The following is a 19,652-nucleotide window of genomic DNA, read 5'->3' as shown; positions in this document are numbered from 1 at the left end:
ACGGTTGAACATCTTAAAGAGTAACTGCACTTCAAAGGTGGAAGTGGAAACAAGACTGCAGGAGAATTAAAAGACTGCAGAGTAAGGAAACAGAAGCAGCTAAATCAGACTGATGTGTTAGTCACTCAGTTGTGTCCGATCTTTGCGATCCCATGGACTGTATGTCCATGGGATTCTCCAGGCAAGAGTATTGGAGTGGGTTGCCAGTCCCTTCTCGAAGGGATCTTCCCAACACAGAGATCGAATCCTGGTCTCCTGCATGGCAGGTGGACTCCTGACTATCTGAGCCACTAGGGAAGCCCCTAAATCAGACTACTTGTTGGGAATTTTTAATTGTGTAAGGAAGCACAGAACTAACACAGGACGATAATGTAAAAGTTCCCCCTCCCCACTGAAGTTTGAAAAGAGAAATGTGATCATCCAATTGACCAAAAGGAGAATGCGTGCAGCTGGGAGTACACGCATGCAGTAAGAGACTGACAAGAGATGAGATTTTTTATAGAGCATCTTTCATACATGGGATTCTTTATCCAAGCTACAGAAAAAAATTATTGGAGAGAAATTTTTTTCATTTCTTCTGAGGATACTATTTCAATTAGCAACACTCAAATTTGACTAGGAGAGAAATTAATTCATTACATACAGTGGATAACTTGGGCCGGTGTTTCCAAAATCTACATGTGCGTCACCCAGAGGACTAGTTAGGGCACTCATTGTGCAACCTCACCAATTAGTAGTTTCAAGGCAAGGCTCAGATTTGCATTTCTACCAAGTTCCTGGGTGATGCTGATATTGTTGGTTCAGGGACCCCACTTTCAGAGTCACTTCTTGAAGCTACTACACTTAGTATCTTTCCTAGAAACCTAGTTTACCAGTGATAAAGCCTGGTTAATTAGGCTTATATCTCCAGCATAGGGCTTGAGTCTCTGCAGGCATGGTTTACAAATATCCTGCCCTCACGCCAGAAGTGCCAGAAGTAAGCTGCTTACACAGAAGATCATGCCAATATCTTTTCATGTGGGCTACCTACCAGAAATGTTTTTGCTTCTCTTACAAAACTACTTTTAGATGATAAAGTTCTCCTAATTAATCTATAGATGCAGATCCCTCGTTGTTCAAGCACAGGTTTGTGTAGATATTTTCTTCTTTGGATGCACATCACTTGAAGAGTTAAGTTCTCTGCATTGTTAGAATAGAATCACTGTTTGATTGAGATATAAAATCATGGTCAATCACAATGTTGAAAATAGTAAATGCAGTGAGGTAGCTATCTCTTAACCCTACTGCCTCTATAACTGAAGTGCACTTATCAAGCATGTTTCAAGTATGCTTCCCAAAAGAAGAGGTCCAGAAGTTTTGTATGGGTGGTAAACATATCTCATACATGCACCTTTTTAATACATTAGCTAATGAAATCTTTAAAATAGTCCTATTAGCCAGATAGTATTATTCACAATTTATAGTTGAAAATACTAAGTCTCATGAACTTAGTATTAAAAAAAAAAAAAAAAAAACTGTCTTAAACTCACTGGGACTTGATCCCAAGTATTCAAAATCTTCATCTACTATACACATACTCAGTGATCACCACTATACAAAAGACACATAGTATTTCTTTCAATGAAAGTACTCAAATCGAATTCTCAGAATAAGACAGCAAAGGTAGGAGGGACATTTTGGGATTTATCTATGCATCACAAATGAACACTGGAACATTTTATCCTCTCTGCTTTCTGCAAATCAACCGCATTAAAAACTGCTCTCTTCTTCAAAACTCATTAAAATAGTATGTGCAGAAAAAGATATATGTGAAGTTTGGAAGAAAAGTTAACTGGCCCAGAGCCCTTATTCTTGCTGAGAAATGACCTTCTTCAGTCATTTCTATCAGGAGTTTTTCCTGACTGAGAAAATATTATTAATATGGCAAAGCTACTTTATTTTATATTCATGCTGAGGCCATTTTTTTTATTACAGCTAACTAGGCATGCACAGATGGACAGATGGCACTGGGTGGCAAAGAGCAGCTTCCCATTTGTTAACATCCAGCAGTGATCACAATACCCTCTTTTTTTGGCTCTTTCAAAGATGACTCTGGAAACTTCAGGGTGTACCATGGCTTCTGGTAGAACATCATAAAATGAAGCCTGTTGAAACTATTACTGGGATGTGTGATGGAAGTTTAATTGCTTTCAAATGCCTAAGGCTAGCAAGATGTGAACATGTGTAAAGAGTTGAATTGAGATTCTAAGACAAAAAAAAGTCTGGATCTATTTATATCACAGAAGATGTATTCAGATGGATTCCACAAAGTGATCGCCTGGTGTGCGTAACTGTACCTTCCTAGATGCAGTGGCCCTAGGAAGTTATGCATAAAACTAGGGAGGGATTAATTTTCAGGATTTCTTTTTGAATCCTTGGGTCTGGTTTATATTGTAGACACTAGCATGAATATAAAGATCTCCATGGGTAGAAAAAAAGGATAGGCAAAACCATCTTTACTAAAGTTTAAAAAGAGAGGAACAATGTTTCCTTTCGTTCATTTGGCTTATCTTATTGATCTTGAGGGCTTCCTATGCAGCAAAAGTGGTAAAGAATCCGCCTGCCAATGCAGGAGACTTAAGAGATATGGGTTCAATCCTTGGGTCAGGAAGATCCTCTGGAGGAGGGCATGGCAATCCACTCCAGTATTTTTGCCTGGAGAACCCCACGGACAGAGTCTGGGGGGAAGTCCACAGGGTCTCACAGAGTCAGACACAACTGAAGCAACTTAGCATGGCACAGCATGTACATTGATCTTGAACCGATTTTCACAGCTGGAGCACTGCCCATTTGGCATGGTCTCAGTGTGGTCATAGCAAGTTAGAGCCTCCTGTCCCTCCCGGGGGACAGGGAATTGGTGCCGTAGTCTGTTCTGGGAAAGCTGATGCCAGAGTCCAAAACTGATAGGCAAGGACTAATTTCAATGACAGAGTTCCTCCTGTGCACCTCAATCACATCTCTCTCTCTCTCTCACATTTAAAGCTCTATTCCTTTGTAGAAAAGAAGGTCTGTTGGGAGTACCTTCACAAGACAGCTTGTTAATAATCATGAAAGCATCTCATATAGCTTTTTCACCACTGCCTTATGCCTGTGCTCATGTATCCTGCATATGTCAATTTTTAATCACCCCACATAAGAATCTCCTACTGACTCCATGTGAAATAAGCATACATTTGAATGCATGAAGCTTCAATCATTTTTGGTCAAAAAATCAGGCAGAATAGAGAAAGAATAAGAAGAGAAAACTAGATTTGTGCTTAAACTCATTCACTCAAAATTCTAAGATTTTACATCAAACTATGTCTAGAAGCTGGGGATGATGAAAAAGATACTGGAAAACTCTATCTGACTGCAATAACTTTGCAAATGAAGGTCCTGTGAATGTCAAGCTTGAACCAATAGATGAAGGTTAAAATGATCAAAACCATCTCTGGAAAGATACATTTTAAAAGATACCTAGGCCTTTTTGACAATTGTGGGAGAAATTACAACCAAATTCCATGCGACATGGTTGCCTATATGGGACCCATGTGAATTAGATGCCTCTTGCTTTAAGGGAACGTCATCCCACTCTGGGGGCTTTCCTCTTGGCTCAGTGGTAAAGGATCCACCTGTTGATGCAGGAGACACAGGCTTGATCCCTGGGTCAGAAAGGTCTCCTGGAGAAGGAAGTGAAAACCCACTCCAGTATTCTTGCCTGGAGAATCCCATGGAGAGAGGAGCCTGGTGGGATACAACTCCTGGGATCACAAAAGAGTCAGACACACCTTAGCAAGTAAACAACAACATCCCACTCTGGGGCACATGACTTGTTGAGTCAATCATAGGCTAGATTTGTCTCCACTCAATTTCCTTATTTGATTCCCTAGTTCAGTTAAATAATCTGTGCAAAAAACTATGGTACACCCTAACATGTAACCATAGACATTTCATGCATTTTTAGGTATATCCTCTGATTGTTTAATCATATATAATTGGAATTTAGTGCAAATTTTAGGCTTGTAAGATGCACAATACTGAACTCTGGAACAAAGCTGGACACATATCTTTTACCTTGGTTCTAAAGACAATTCTGAGGGCAAAACATATAAAGAGAAGCAAAGGATTTCCAGACAAAACCATCCCATACAGTATATTAAGAGAGCATAGATGCTGTCGCCTCTGGCAGGTTCAAAAAATTTATGCAGCTTCCTAGGACTACAGATGATTCTAAGTTTGCTTCACGCTAAGAAAAAGAATACTGATGTAAAACTTAAGAAAGGGAAAAAGTTACTTATAAACTGTAAATGAATCTTTCACTCTACCTGCAAGAGACTCACAGTGACTCCAGAAGCTAACCGGAATTGTGTCACTCGCTTTCTTTAAATGTCTGCAAACTGACATGGCAAATTCAAAGACCAAAGCTGTATGTGCAAATAATTCAAATATTGGAAGTTAAGTGGCTTTCTGAAGTTCATGGTGAACAATAATAAGCAACAAAAAGACTGGTTTGAAGGAAATTTGTGAAGTCTTCTTAAAGTACAGGTTCTGGCCTGACACTTTTCAAGAAGCAATCTCTTCACCACACCCTTTGCCCTGGGTTTATTAAAGAGCCATTTCCAAAAGCATTTCTTTGTCTTCACTTAAAAAAAAAGAATTTAGCAAAGATGATTATATATACCACCTCTGTAACTCTCCTCTTAGAAGGAGACCAAGAGATGATGAAAAATTCCACTGAATGTCACAACCTTTGAGGTGAGGAATATACAATTGCATGCTAAGATGAGAGAAAACATCATTGCAAGAGCATTTTCACCCATTTTAGCAAGTCAGTTTCTTCTATCCGTGTCATTTTGTAGCACATATCATAGGACCCATGGATTTACACAATCAGCTTAAAAAAGAAAACTTTGACATCAAAGCAACTGGAATTGACTTTCTTGAAAGTCATTACTGTTATCCAGCTCACTTTCTCAAATCACTGCAGTGGCTCCAAAATGTTTTTCAAATCAAATAAGAACTTTTTACTCTAAGATTCAGGTAGCTTTGTTCTCAGTTTCTTTTAAATTACTTCACTCATCACATGATACCTACCCTTTTTGCATACTGGGCTCTCTTTCTCCTCCCTTATCCTGACCAATGCTTTTAGCACAGCTGCTTCCTCCAGTTTTAATCCCCAAATCCTCCAAGAGATACGAAGAAAAAATAATGCATCTATTTAAAATAACTGCTTTATAAACTATTTCATACAAGTTTTGGTTCCCAGGAGTAGCTCTCAGACTGAGAGTTCAACAGTCTCTTTATGCTCATGTATGCCTCTCATCTAGGTTATATACATACCATTAACTCAAATCACTCATGGTCAGCAGATTATGCTTTTTTTCAAAACTTCTGACTCTACCTATTGTTTCTTGAAATCCAAGTAGTCTTCCAGAAAAGCAGAGAACACAAATAAGGAAATTAATCCTTCATCCAGAACCATCAACTAAAATCTTGGCAAATGGAAACAAGAACCCAAATCAGATAAAATAGGCTACAGAGAGGGGGACAGAATTACAAGAAATATGTGACTATAGTAGTGAGAGACATATTTGCAAGGGAGAGTGGAGCTAGTTTCATTCCTAAGCTACATTCTGTGTGTGTGTGTGTGTGTGTGTGTGTGTGTGTATGCATATATATAATGCATGCTCCATTTTTATCATACAAAATCTAACAATATTAACCGTTTATTAATTCAATATTAAATGCCATATGAGAAAGATGCATAACATGCAGATGATCAAGTTCCCTGAGTGTCTACCAAGAAGGAAGAGCTGTGCTCAACTCTGTATATGATACTGTTTTCCTTCTTCTTCCCTTTGCCACACACTGCAGCTAGGATGAATGGTCTTCCAGCTTTTCCTTGATTGAGTCTTAGTATGTGCTATATACCTGGCCTGAAATGTTCTTTACATCTGGTTAGTCTTTTGGACCATCCCCTTACTCCTCAAAGTCTCTCCTTAAATTAGGTCTTTTGCCTAGTGTGTAAAGTTTAAAAAGTTGTAATTTGTCCACACAGAGGCTTGTCCATGAATATTCATACCAGCTTTACTCACAACACCCCCAAATTAGAAACAGTAAAATTATCCATGGAAAGGGGAATCTTCGTGCACTGTTAGTGGAAATGTAAATTGGCATAGCCACTATAGAGTAGAGTATGGAGGTTTCTCAAAAAAACTGAAACTAGAACCATATGATCCAGTAATTCCACCCTTGAGTACCTATCCAAAGAAACCAAAGCACTAATTTGGAAAGGTACATGCACCCCATTGCTCACAGTGACATTATTTATAATTGGTAAGATATGGAAGTAACCTAAGGGTCCATCAACAGATGAATAGATTAAGTAGACATGGTATATATACACAACAGAACACTACTCAGCCATAAAAAAGTATAACAGTTTGCATTTGCAACAACATGGATGGACCAGGAGGCTATTATGCAAGTAAAATAAGTTAGAGAGAAAGACAAATACGGTATGATACCACATATATGTAGAACTTAAAAACTAAAACAAACTAGTGGATATAACAAAAAAGAAACAGATTCACAGATACAGAGAACAAACTCACAGCTATCAGTGGGGAGAGGGAAACAGGAAGAGGTAAGATACTATATACAAAATAAAAAAGCTATATTGTACAACACAGGGAATATAGCCAATATTTTATAACTATAAATGGAGTACAGCTTTTAAAAGTTGTGAATCACTGTCATATACCTGGTATTTGCATAATATTATAGATCAAATATACCTCAATAAAAAATTAAAATTAAAATAATCTATGAAATAGTGAATGATAATACAAATTGTGGTACAGTCTTACAATAGAATACAGGTCAGTAATAAATAGAATAAACCCCTCATATACTTAATGATATGGATGAACCTCAAAAAATACATGGAGAGAAAGAAGCCAGTTTCAAATAATCCTATCTGTATGAAAGTCTACCAAAGACAATCTAATCTATAGTAATAGTAAACATATCTGGTTGCACAGGGCAGGATTGAGGGGGTGGCGGGGGATAAGAAAGAATGCAAAAGAACTTTTTGGGGTGATGGGAATGTTTTACACCTTGGCTGTGGTGATGGTTATATAGATGTATACATCTGTACATTTAAAATAGTACTTCTTATAATATGTAAACTCACTCCAATAAAGTTAAGAATGTATGTGGATTTCCAGATGTACTGTTTATTTGTTTATAAAGCTGGGATTCAATCCCAGGTTATTTGACTTTGGAGCCCATGCTCCAAACTACTATGCTAAGTGAGTTTTTTTCTGTTTTAAATAACATAAGAAAATCACTGTTGAATTTTAAAAATCTCTGTAAGAGAATGTACATGTACATGTAGGTAAGTGTTTTCCGATAAGACAGCCTTGGCTTAAGTCTTTCAGGCATCTTATTTTACAACTGGATTCAGAATCCAATTATTAGTGATTCACATGAATCCATTTCCCTACTACATGGTTAACAGCACACTTTTGGTCTGAAGTAGCACTGGCCCTGGTTGATCACTCCCTGTAATTACCAAGTTTACAGCTTGATGATTTTTATCTTTTTCTAAAATATCAGTTGTAACCACAAAATATTAAGCTTTGTTAACATGAAGGATAGCCAAACTCATTTGCTGAAAGAAGAGTTTTAAAAATACCTAAGGAAGTCCAGTCTCATTAGAATTAGCAAAATTGAGTTTCATCAGGTGATAACACAAAGAGAGACATCAACTCTCTCTTAAGTATACAAATTTTGCATATTGTTAAAAAATCAAATTTTATGCTTGTAGCTTTTATACTGTACATTAATGGCTAAAGAGTTGACAGGACATTTATAACTACAATTTGTTCAGATTTGTCATTAGTTCCTATGCTAAAACAAATTTTCAAGGTTTAGTAGGTTGAAGTCAAGGTGATATTTAAACATTAAAATTAATTTGCAAGACAGTAGAGCTGTGTTTATATATGATTATAGTATAGTCATTGATAAGCAATTATGGAAAAAAAGGAAGACCTATTGTGCTAATTTCATTACAAAAGCCTTAATGCATTTTGTCTTGCTCACTCATATAATTTAATTAACTTCACCCCCAAAACAGTATTCTAATTCACAACGTAGTTCTGTATCTTTATCCTCATTTTTCAGTAGAAAGCTGTGACATATGAAAATACACTTTAAGAGTCTTATCTTTGTCAAGACTCTTTTTATGTTTGATATTTTCCAATTTCAAAGCACTTTTCCTTCAACTCAGCCTTCTCATTACGTTTGGTATTTTGTTACCCACATTCTAAAAACCCAAGATACAAAAACTTTAATTGGTTTCTTCAAAGGCCAAAGAAAATATCAATAACAGACTCTCTACTAAATAAGGTTCTTAAGACTGTGGCAAAACCACAAAACTACTCTAAACATAATTCCCTTCATTAACTAATTATATCTGGTAAAGAGGTAACAGTCATATAGTACAACCATCATTTTAATTCTATTTTGAAGATGGATTTTAAGTGTGAAACCACATACATTTAAAACTTCTGTGTGCAGGGGTATAAAACAAAATTACCCCCAAAGTCTAACAAACCTAACGCTACCATTCAAAGACCAGCAATGAGAAAACAACATTTTGTTTGCATTTTCATTAGCAGAAAATATTTTTAAATCTCACATATTTAGTATGTATGAATAGAACACTCTGATGGGGCAAGTGAGCACTGTGAATGCAAGACTCCAGATTGAGCAGTGACCAGGCAGATGGCTGTCAGGGGTCCTATATTGCTGTTTCCAGGTAGATATTTAGGTATATCATCCGAGAGATAAAAGAATAAAAGTAAAATCCCTAAATTATGTGTGATTCATATCTTTTTTTTTTATAAATGAGCAAGAAGGTAAGCTCATATATTCAATGATCAATAAGTGCAAAATGAAAGGTTTTAAATTAATATATTAAATAAATAGAGTTCATAGAGTACAATGGAATAAAACTCAGAATCTTGAAAGAAACTCAGGTAGCATTTCTAGGGAGCAAATTTTATTAGGTAGGATCAAATGTATTTATATAGCTCTCTGCATTTTAAAAGAACTAAATGTTTTATTTCTGCAAACAGGATTGGGACCAAAGTCAAGCATCTGATTCAAATATCCCCTCCGACACTGACCAGATGAATAACATTTCACTTTGACCTTTTTTTGAAAACTTGACGTGCACATTTCCAATTACGGTACATTATGGACTTTAATCATAGCTACCAACATCACATCAGCATGCTAGGTGGCAAAGATAAAATATTATTTGTACAGTGAAATAATATGATAACAATATAGCTTTACTCTTTCAAATGGTAACACATCAGATATCACTTTATATACGCAAAAATAGCCTCACACATTTCAAAACCTTTAGTTTCAATTCAACACATGGCATGCTTAATGGTTTCAGCACTTCTAAATTCTTTTTAAATAAGCGTTACAAACTGAAAGCAAGACAAGTAGGTATTAAAAATATATTGGAACATCTTAAAATTACCAGCCCTACCAGTGGAAATAAAATGATGGCAATTAAAAGTAATAAAGGTTATTAAAAGTTAAGGGCCTCTGAGGCTAAGAAGTCATGTTAGACTGTCAATTGTTTTCCCCACAGTGGGAAATCAGTTAGAAATAAAATTTTAAAAATCTAGTAGTTTAGTTGTGGTCAAAGAAAGAGTCAGTGGGGGATGGGGAGGTTTCAGCAACATGCTGGTAGAAAAAAAGAGACTTACATAGTCTGGGAGGGCAGTGAAATGGAAGGCGTGGTAACCTCGCTCACTTAGTTGTCATTTTGATTTTCAATGACATTTTTTTCTTTCTTTCGCCTAGTAAAGATGACAGAAGTTCCTAATTTATTATCTGACGTCTATTCCTGTTCCTAGATTTAAGAGAGTTTAACTGTATAATATCAAGTTATCATATCCAAATACAGACACTTTGAAAAAAAACTATAGCATTGATGTTGCATGCATTCAGTTAGACTTCTCATAGCTGCATCAGCAAACCAAGGCTATGGATGCAGGGGAAAGATTCAGTGAGCACAGCCCAGGAGACTGGGGGAAGAGATGGGTAGGAAATAGGTAGGTCCTCAAATTAAAGCAGAAAGAGGGAGGGGTTCTTCCTGAAAGGCTCTGAGCCATGGATTCTAGAAGAATGCAGAACTCAAGCAGGCCCTCTCTAGGGCCCTAGGATCCATATACCTTCTATGCAAAAACAGAGCTCATCAAAATGTATGTGGCATGCCACAGGAGAGATTCTTTCATTAGCTGCCTTCTGCTGCTCAGGCTGGGCTGCTTTTTAGATGGTGAGAGAAGGGTCACTGACACTTTTATAAACATGAATCTGAAAGACTGATTGGATTTGACTGGAGGGAGAAAAAAGTACAGCGTAAACTTCTGTTTCTGTAGGTAAATCACAGTGCAGCAAGATCACAGGAGGCAAAGTCATAGGACCTGGACATTTCCTTCTGCTTCTGCTCTTTGGGTGTGCTTCATCATGTGTTGGGCTGGCCTGCTGACAGTGTGCAGGAAATATTTGTGAATAAGTAAATCAGGAGACTACATAAATTAAATTCCTTGAAGAAAGTCACCCAGATGGCAAAACCCTCACTTCTATGGTTGATTTGCACATTTTAAGGAGCACGAGGGGGTTATTAAAAAGAAAGGAAAAAAATAGAAAAGACATTTCATAAGAGCAAAGGGAAAAAAGGAGAAAGAAATACTAAAGAAACTCCCAAACAAACAATTGAATGCCAAAGTTGTCTCCAGGCATTGCAAATGTTGGTCAGTAGCAAAAATACTGGAATTTGGATTTTAGTTCTCTAGTGGCAGATAACACATCTGGTGATGTGGTTGCATGCACATACTTTTCTATTTTCATGCATAATCTCAGATTATTTGATAGATGCATCATATTTATTCCATTTATTATTAAACTATCTTAGAAGAGGTTTAAAATCAAAAGGTATTATCTGAAACTTAGCTTGGATTATTCACAGGATGAACATATCAAAATAACATCCAGTTAGTTTTCATAGGTATGTATTCATTGAATTATGTTTATTTTAAAAAACAGATCTTCTATAAAAGGTATTTTATCTATATTAGATTATTATTATTATAAAGAAGGAGCAAGATAGAATCATTTTAGTTCAGTTAACATTGTTAAAAGTTAAGCTACCATAACGTGAAAATGTTGATGAGTGGCTTCCAGGTTTGGGGCTGCCTTTACTGTGAACGAATCTCATGACAGGACTGTTTATAAATTGATCTCACTGTAAGGAGAGTGCAGAGAAAGGGGAAGAAAGTTCTCTGCATCCAGCTTATCTGTAACTCTGCTCTCAGAGAAATGCACAGAGGAGTCAGTCCTCCCTAGGCAACTTCCTTGCCTGAATGCAATCTGTCCGTGCCAGTTAATGGAAGCCAGCAGTTGCTTCTGGAAGGAATGTCCTTCCAGGGGCCAGGAATCCAGGCCCATAACACATGTAGGTAAGAGTGGATCAACTGCCTTGAACGGAGACCCACATCAGTCTAGATCTGATAGCATCTAGGTCTGTTCTCTAACTTAGATGGACCACACGTGGGTAGGTTCAAAGATATGTAAGGACGCTGTATGAAAGGCACTTGGCAGGGTTTGGGGAAAGACTGATCTGTAGGGTGCTGGCTTCTCCCAAGTTATCAGTGAGAACTAAGACTATCAAGACTATTGATGGAGAGACCCCCAAACCTAACTGGTTGTTACACTGAGCTGTCTGCTTTACCAGATGAGAAAGAGGAAATCTGGACATTAATACTGACAGCCCCATTGCAGAAGAATACCTGCCAACCAGTTTATGAAATTCTAGTGATTTGAAAAAAAAAAAACAAAAACCCAACACCCCACTCTTCATACAAGTTAAATCACTCAACATGAGGCCATAGGAGCAAGCCCAGGGAAGCACAGGTGTTTTCAGATTCGTTTCGTACCTACATCTCACTCAGCATTAGGACCAAGCCCAGTGGTAAGGGCGCACACCCAGGGTTGCAGGCTTCTGTTTGCAGGCAACTTCTGTTGCCTAAGGAGAAACACTTGGCCATGTGTTCCCACTAAGTAAGGCCTGCAAAAGCTGGCTGACCTAATTTAAAATATGAGCTCTCATTGCATGAACATTTTCCAAGCCTTCCCTATTTTTTGTTCATTCAGTTCTTATTCCATAAAGTCAGCCCATCTTTCTCCAGTCCTAGTGACCTGCATTCCCCAACCCCTGCCTGCCAGAGCACGACTCCTCTCCTGCTAGCCTCTGCCTTCATCGCTTTTATTTGTGGGATGCTAGGGAGGGGATGGGCATGCTTAGAGAAGGGACGAAAACGTCAAAAATTCTTCTTATTATGATCATGTTTAGATGAAATATGGGGCTTGCCATCAACAAAATTACAAAACAATTCCGCTGGGAGTCCAGACCATTCAGGGTAATTCATCTATGAAAAAGCGAACTTTAATTGTTACTCTTGGCAGTAATCTAAGAGAAGAGTGAAATATTATACTAAATATTGCCACGTGCAATAGTAAAACGCTCTTTGCCCCCTGCCAGAAGCAGTGGATAGCCCCCTTCAGACTCAGGTTTGGATCTGGTGAGATTCAGTCTAAAGCCTCTGCTTCCCCCTCTCCAAAATCAACAGAGGTTTTCAAAAGAGTTGCGTTTTTTATTAGAACCATTTGCTCTTTTTAAGTTGCCAAAAAGGAATAAGTAAAACTAAGACTTTTATTTGGGTTAAAGTTGATTCCTCAACTTCATGGAGGTCAATGTACTTAGTGTATGAACCTTCTACTAAGAAGTTCATTGCAGTGTTGAACCAACCAAGGTTATGTTTGCATCCCTTCCCCCACCCCATCTTGCTCCCCAAACTCAACCCCTTGACTGCCTGAATTTATAGTAGGGGTTGGAAGCATGTGGAAGCTAATCAAAAGGAAGCATACACATGGCAAATTACATCCTGGATTTTCTCGAACAACTGAACTTTCAAATGTTTTTTATGCTGCACATAGCATTTACTATTTTGGGACTGTGTCTTGATTTGGGCTTCAGAAAATATGACCCCAACTGGTATTTACAATGCTTTCGATTAAAAGCTCATTGAACACTGCTGCATTATATAGTTTACAAGCATGGAAAGGTGTTTGATAATACTCAAAAGAAGAGGGCTAGTCTTTATCTTTTCTAAAAGTGAAGTCTTCAGGCAAGATGTTAGTCAAAGAACTCTTTTATATGGCACTGGTTAACTGGCATATTGAAAGGTTTGGGCAAAGCATGAGACTCTAGTAAGCTACTTGCAAATAATTTTTAAAATTACACGTTACATTTTCACCATGAATATTCATATACATTGAGTATAATATACTATGGATATATGGAAACCATACATAAGATATTCTCTGTAGTTAATATTCAGCTTCTAAACTAAGTTGGGGAAGTTAGGGCCTGGAAAAATTAAATGACTTGCCCAGGATTATTCAGCTTATTACCAGTGATCTGAGGACCAGAACTGCAATTTGTAAGTAGTTATTCCTTCTGTTATGGAATGCTGTTTTTCATCTATAGGGATATATAATGATACAAATATTATTTGGGAATAAATGTAACTCTGCAGATATGACAAAAAGTAATCTTTGTTATAACTTAAATTAATGGTTTAAAATCTAGGTTATCTGAAACCTGAGTAAAGACACTAAACTGTAGGACATCCACTTTATATAATTATTTTCTTTTGATTATAGCATATGTTATGGATGACAACAAACAAAATAAGTAAGATAGTTTGAGGAAGATAGTTTGAGGAAACTATAAACCTTATCAGCCATGGGAAAAATAGTTAGCACTTATTATAGCCTGTGTACACTTGCATAAGACTGCATTATGAAGCTTCATAAGAATTATTAGTTTATGTAAAGTAATGTCATAGAATTAGGCCTGTTTTCCTATTTGCGGAAGTTTGGGGAAAACAAAAACAAAATATATAGAAAGCATAGCCTACCAACTAACAGTGCTACCCTCAAAAGAACAAAAGATACCAGCTGTTATTAATCGGAAGTAATCACTCCAGAAGGTTAGGAATTTTTAAATTCATTGTTACAAATATCACTCAGATAATCAAGGACAGCAAATAGTAAGCTAACAAGGAGCCTCATAGGTCGACAATACTTGGGAGATGGTTACCTTTAAAAAATCTGACCTATGATATGGGAAGCCAAGGAAATCTGCCATAAATATGTTGTTTTAATTTTTTTTAAAGAGGAATCTGCCTTTAAAATTTTTTAATTTTTTTACTAAGAGATCAACCTCTTCCTGTGTCAGTACAAAATTTAAAGTTTCTGTGGACGGGTTCTGTTTCCTGCTCTCCATTTAAAATGGGGGAAAATAAAAATATTTTGCCTGTGACAGAAGATGAAAGAAGTTCTCACCCTTAAAACCAGCAGCATTGGTTTTCCAGTCATTAGCGTTCAAATGTCCTGCACGGGAAGTCCTGACAATAACATGCTGCACGTCTCTCCAGGTCAGAAACGGACTGGGGAAAGACAAGGTAAGAATCATTGTACCAAAAAAAAAGATGGGGGAAGCAGAGAGTCACAAGCAAGTTAAAAAAGCAAAAGCAAAAGGGCAAAGTACTAAAAACAAAGGGTCAGCGATTTGGGTTTGGGATAAACGAATGCCAAATGCCGCTCTTGTTTTCCACTTGGAGAGGTGACATTAGTCTTAGGGAGGCAGAAAATGTAACCTTTAATTTGAGAAATAATGTGATACTAGTGGATGTAAGGTTTTAAAAGGGTGAGGATTTTCAGTTTCCTCAAAAAGGCTCCCGATTCTGGCCCTGTCATCCTGTGTGTAGAATCTTGCATCATCAGTAGAAAATTACAACAAGCTAAAGTCAAAACCGAAGGGCTCTTGAACATTGCTTGTTCACTTGTTTAGCCAGGCAGTAGACTTGTAATTTAACAAAGAACTTAGCAATGTTAACCATTCTGGATGGATGTGTGGGATATGAAAACAGTCTAAGCTGAAACTGAGTCTCCATTTTCAGTGTTCTGAAGGCAAGAGGATGTGGTACAGAGCCCAGCACTGGGCACCAAGGTACAGACACCTATGGGAGTGATCTTAATTTGCAATAAACAGTTATTAAATTATTGAATATCTATTTCTAACAGCTGCTGGCACTGAAGATCACAGACACTACTGAATGGAAGATACTTTCATCAGAGAGCTGCAAAACTAATAAACACACAGAAAACAAATCCGAGTATAAATTCACAGTCTTTCATTCTCTTTCAAAGAACATGCTATTTTCTAGACAGCATTTGACTCACTGCCTGCAAGAAATTCTAACCAGGATACTTATTCAATTCAATCTTGAATGTGAGCTATGACTTTTTTCTTATATTTAACTTGGAAATATGGCAACTTATCATGAAGCTTGTGTGGTTATTTTCTTTTCTTCTCGTCTACCACTTTCATTTTAGAAGGATATTTGCAAAGGATGGGTCAGAACATTTGGGGGAGGAGAGAGAATGATTGCTACCTCCCTTGAGGTATGACAGGGGCAGGTGGTGATCTCTGCACCCCCTCACACGGGCACGTATGTACTCTGGTGTGTCTCCATGCAGACAGAGAACCCGCTATCTTTATAGCTAACTTTCAATGATGAAACTGCACACTGCTTCCCTTGATACTACATTTTCTTATCATACTCACCACATCCATGTTTTTGAGGGTGGCCTCCTAATGAGAGGGGGCCCAGCGACCATTTTCTGGCTCCTTCATTTTCTATCTATGTGAAACTGACTTTTCAAAGAGTCAGTTTCCCCACTTAGAATGTGGATACTAATATCTACTCTACTTTGTTGTACCAACTGAATCAAAGTATGGTTACCCTTTGAACAATGTGGAGGTTAGGGGTACCAGTCCCTGAACAGTCAAAAGTCTGAATATAACTTATAGCTGGGTCTCCATACCCAGGGTTCTGCACCCATATATCCAACCAACAGCAGGCTGTGTGGTACACAATTAGTGAAAAAAAATCTGCATATAAACGGAACTGTGCAGTTCAAATCTATGTTGTTCGAGAGTCAGCTGTCATGCCGAGTATTTAACCTAGTTCCTGGTGCATAATAAGGCATTAGAAGTGGTAGACAGTACATCATTTTGCTAAAATTAATAGCCATAGTTCCTATTTATGATCTGAAAATGAAGGAGATGGGGATAGAAAAGTACTACAGAGTTCTTATACCTTTTTGCTATGTTCTCAGATGAAAAATAAGAGAGAGAGATTACTGTCATTTCCAAGGTTTCCATAGGGAACAAGATAGGATCCTGACTATTTTGTAAAACTGCATTAACAAAAGAATGTACACTAAGGAATTAAAACCCAGGCATATGAATTTTAAAGATATGAGAACAATGAAAGCAGACTTATTTTTGCTTTGTTTTGATACAATATTTGTTAGGAGCCAACTTCAGAACCAGACAAGGTACAACAACTCTCAAGAAAGGGAGGGAGGTTGTGTGACGGATCCCAGGAAGCAGAAGAGTTCCGGTTCCAAAACAATTAGCATATTTGTCTTAGCTAACTAATACTGAATCCACAAAAACACAACAACAACAACAACAAAAACCCTTGGTAGATTCAATGCGTTACAGTCAGGAAAATTAGAAGAATGAGTCCGTGGATAATTCTGAACACTACTCTCAAGATGTTTTAGTTCTGCCTGAAATGCAATGTTACTTTCCTTTCCCTTTTCCAGTCTAGTTACTTGGATGAGGGGCGAAAAGAACAACAATAAGTTCAGTGTGGAAAGACATTCTAGTCACTTATTTATGGGAAAGCAAAATCCACTTAAGTGAACATGTATGCTTTTATTTTTTTCATGAGCAAACAGATACCTAGAAGTACACTTGGATTTGATAAATATGTCTAAATCAACCTTGTAATTTTAAAATAACATTTAACACACAGTTGAAACTTTCACGTAAATGCTACCCTTCCGGGAAAAAAAAAAAAAAAAGAAATCACTGAAGTTTTCTTGATACCTATCACCAGGGTAACATTCCTTTAGAAATACCAAACACGCAGTTCTGACCATTGGGAAATCATTTCCCCAGTGACCCTTAGCATTAAAAATAGAATAATAATAATAGAACAGGAAACACTTATCTTGTACCTTAGGCACTTGTATTCAGGCACATTCAGGAAGTCTCCTGCATTCAACTCAGCCTGAAGAAATAAGAGTTACTTGCTCTCATGCTGAGTTGCAAAAACTAATTCTTCTTGGAGTGCTCATAATTAGAAGGGAGAAATTAGCTTCAGGAAATTGAAACTACATGTGGAAATAAGGAGGCATTCATATAATTTTACTGTGACATTTGATAATGCACAACTTCAGAAATGATTTAATTTCAAAATTTCCTGAATTTCACCAAAATGAAGTGAGAAAGATAATATGGGAAACCAATGTGTTTTTGAAGCAGTGGTGTTCCTACCTGGGAGGGTAATTGATCAGCTCGGGAAATAGCCATAGGTTAAGTGACTAGTATCCTGAGAGAACTCTTATTTATGAGAAAGTCTGAGTCACAGTTTATGACCTACTTGTTTCATGCTCACAGGGATGATGTAGGAGTGAAGAAGTCATCAAACATGGAATAAGCCACATACAGAGTGAAAGCAGGCTGCCCTGTACAGTGAACCCACAGTACCTGACAGTAACAGAGGACCCCCTGAAACTTACCCTATTCTGCCAATTACCCTGGACTCACACTCCACTGGCCTCTGACAACCAGCATGCCTCTCACAGCCAAAGCCTCAAAAGCTTTAGGGCAAATAACAATCAAAAAAGCCCAAAGTCTAACCAACCTGGAGAAAAAGAGTGGTACGTCTCAACTCTGAGCCCAGTGACCACCAATCTCATAGTAAGCCACCAGGATAAAAAAAAAAAAAGAAACAACACCAGGAGTTATGCCACATACCCCTTGGGTTTCTTCTTAGAATCATTAACAATTACCCTTGGCCAACAATATACACATAAAGGTCACATGCATAAATGTCTGCAAAATGTGGCTAACTAGTGATGACCTTTCAAGACTACATGATTTTCTGAGGAGTCCTGTACATGTCGTCTTTCCCCATAAGGGATTTTGCATCACTTGATGACTTCAAAATAGTAACCAACATTTACTGAACACTTGGCCAGGGGCAGGTACTGAATGCTGTATGTGTACGTGTACTGTGTAATCTTAAAAAAGCATATGATAGAGGTAAAGTTTTGATTCCCATTTCACAGATGACAAAAGTGAGACTGAGTTCCACATAGTAACTCAAGGACATACATACAGGTAGGTTGTGGTAGAGCTACAATTCCAACCAGCTGCACTCGGCTGCAGAGTGTGCAGTCAATTGCTATTTAACACCATCTACAGAAAGATCCGTGAAGCTGAAACCAAAGTACACACAGTGGTTTGTCAGGTGGTTCTCTAACAGCTGGGTAAGGAAGCCAAAGATGGCACACCCTGTCCTCATGGCCACACAACTTTGTGCCCACTCTGTCAATCTCAACCCAGTTGGCTAAGTTTTATTTGCCACAGAATTCAGGAGATTCTTGAGCCTTCATTGAGTTTTCAGGTTCCAAAGGCTGAACTTTGGCACACTCTATCAAAGGTGAACAGAAAGATACTGAGCTAGGAAAAGCCATATTCCGTTTCTAAAATAATATTTTATCCTAGATGTCATAACATCCTATCATTCCTCAGCATTTGTTATGAACTGGTCGCCTTGCCTGACACACACTCACTTTGATGTGGTTTAAAGCCTGATTAGGTAACGCCTCCCCAGTTAGGGAGCCTCGGCTGAACCTCGTCCCAAACACTTCCAGTGGCCAGCTGCAAAAACAGGATCGGGAACAACACTATCACTACCTTGTGCTTGTGCTGCATTTTTGTTCTGAGCTGTTCAAAGCATTTCGTGCACCCAACAACAGGTTTAGAAGAAGTAGGACAAATCCTGGGAGAGACATTCTGTCTAGTGCTTCTAGTTGGACGTCTAAGTGCAATTGTTGCTTTGGCTAAGTCACTTCAGTTGTGTCCCACTCTGTGCGATCCCATAGATGGCAGCCCACCAGGCTCCCCCGTCCCTGGGATTCTCCAGGCAAGAACACTGGAGTGGTCTAAATGCAACTGCTAGCATTAAAACAAAAAAAATCTCTCCTGAAGAGTTTCCCAGATAATTCTGCAAACATGTGAATAAATCTGTACTTGGTGGTCCTTAAAAATAAGAATTTTAAATCCTGAATGACCGATTCACTTGCATTTATTAAAAAGAAAAAATAACTCACCTTTCCCTCAAACCCCCAGATGGATCTAGCATTAGAGGCCGTTTAAGGACAACTGATAAAAGGAACAACAAATGCACATCTTATTACAGAAAGAGACTAGATCAACAAGAGGAACAACAGCAAATGCAAATAATGAAAACCGTTTCCTAAACAGGACGTGTATGTGTGTGCTAAGTTGCTTCAGTCGTATCTGACTCTTTGCGACCCCATGGACTGTAGCC

General features: G+C 37.8%; 1 protein-coding gene across 4 annotated transcripts in view; it reads right to left on the bottom strand.

The window, feature by feature from the left end:
• PCSK5 (proprotein convertase subtilisin/kexin type 5) overlaps window positions 1-19,652 on the bottom strand; it is a 519,623-nt gene that overhangs the window by 227,220 nt on the left and 272,751 nt on the right. For 3 of the 4 annotated variants that reach the window (XM_024996182.2, XM_024996184.2, XM_024996185.2), the window contains exon 10: window positions 14,518-14,621. In XM_024996182.2, the coding sequence (XP_024851950.1) occupies window positions 14,518-14,621 (104 nt within the window). Of the gene's footprint in view, window positions 1-9,812; window positions 9,906-14,517; window positions 14,622-19,652 lie in introns of all 4 variants that reach the window. The other variant, XM_059889460.1, reaches the window with a different exon arrangement.

The sequence above is a fragment of the Bos taurus genome, chromosome 8 (assembly GCF_002263795.3).
Source record: "Bos taurus isolate L1 Dominette 01449 registration number 42190680 breed Hereford chromosome 8, ARS-UCD2.0, whole genome shotgun sequence".
Lineage (NCBI taxonomy): Eukaryota > Metazoa > Chordata > Mammalia > Artiodactyla > Bovidae > Bos > Bos taurus.
The sequence above is the reverse complement of the archived record's forward strand: the minus strand, read 5'-3'. Positions and strand labels throughout refer to the sequence as shown.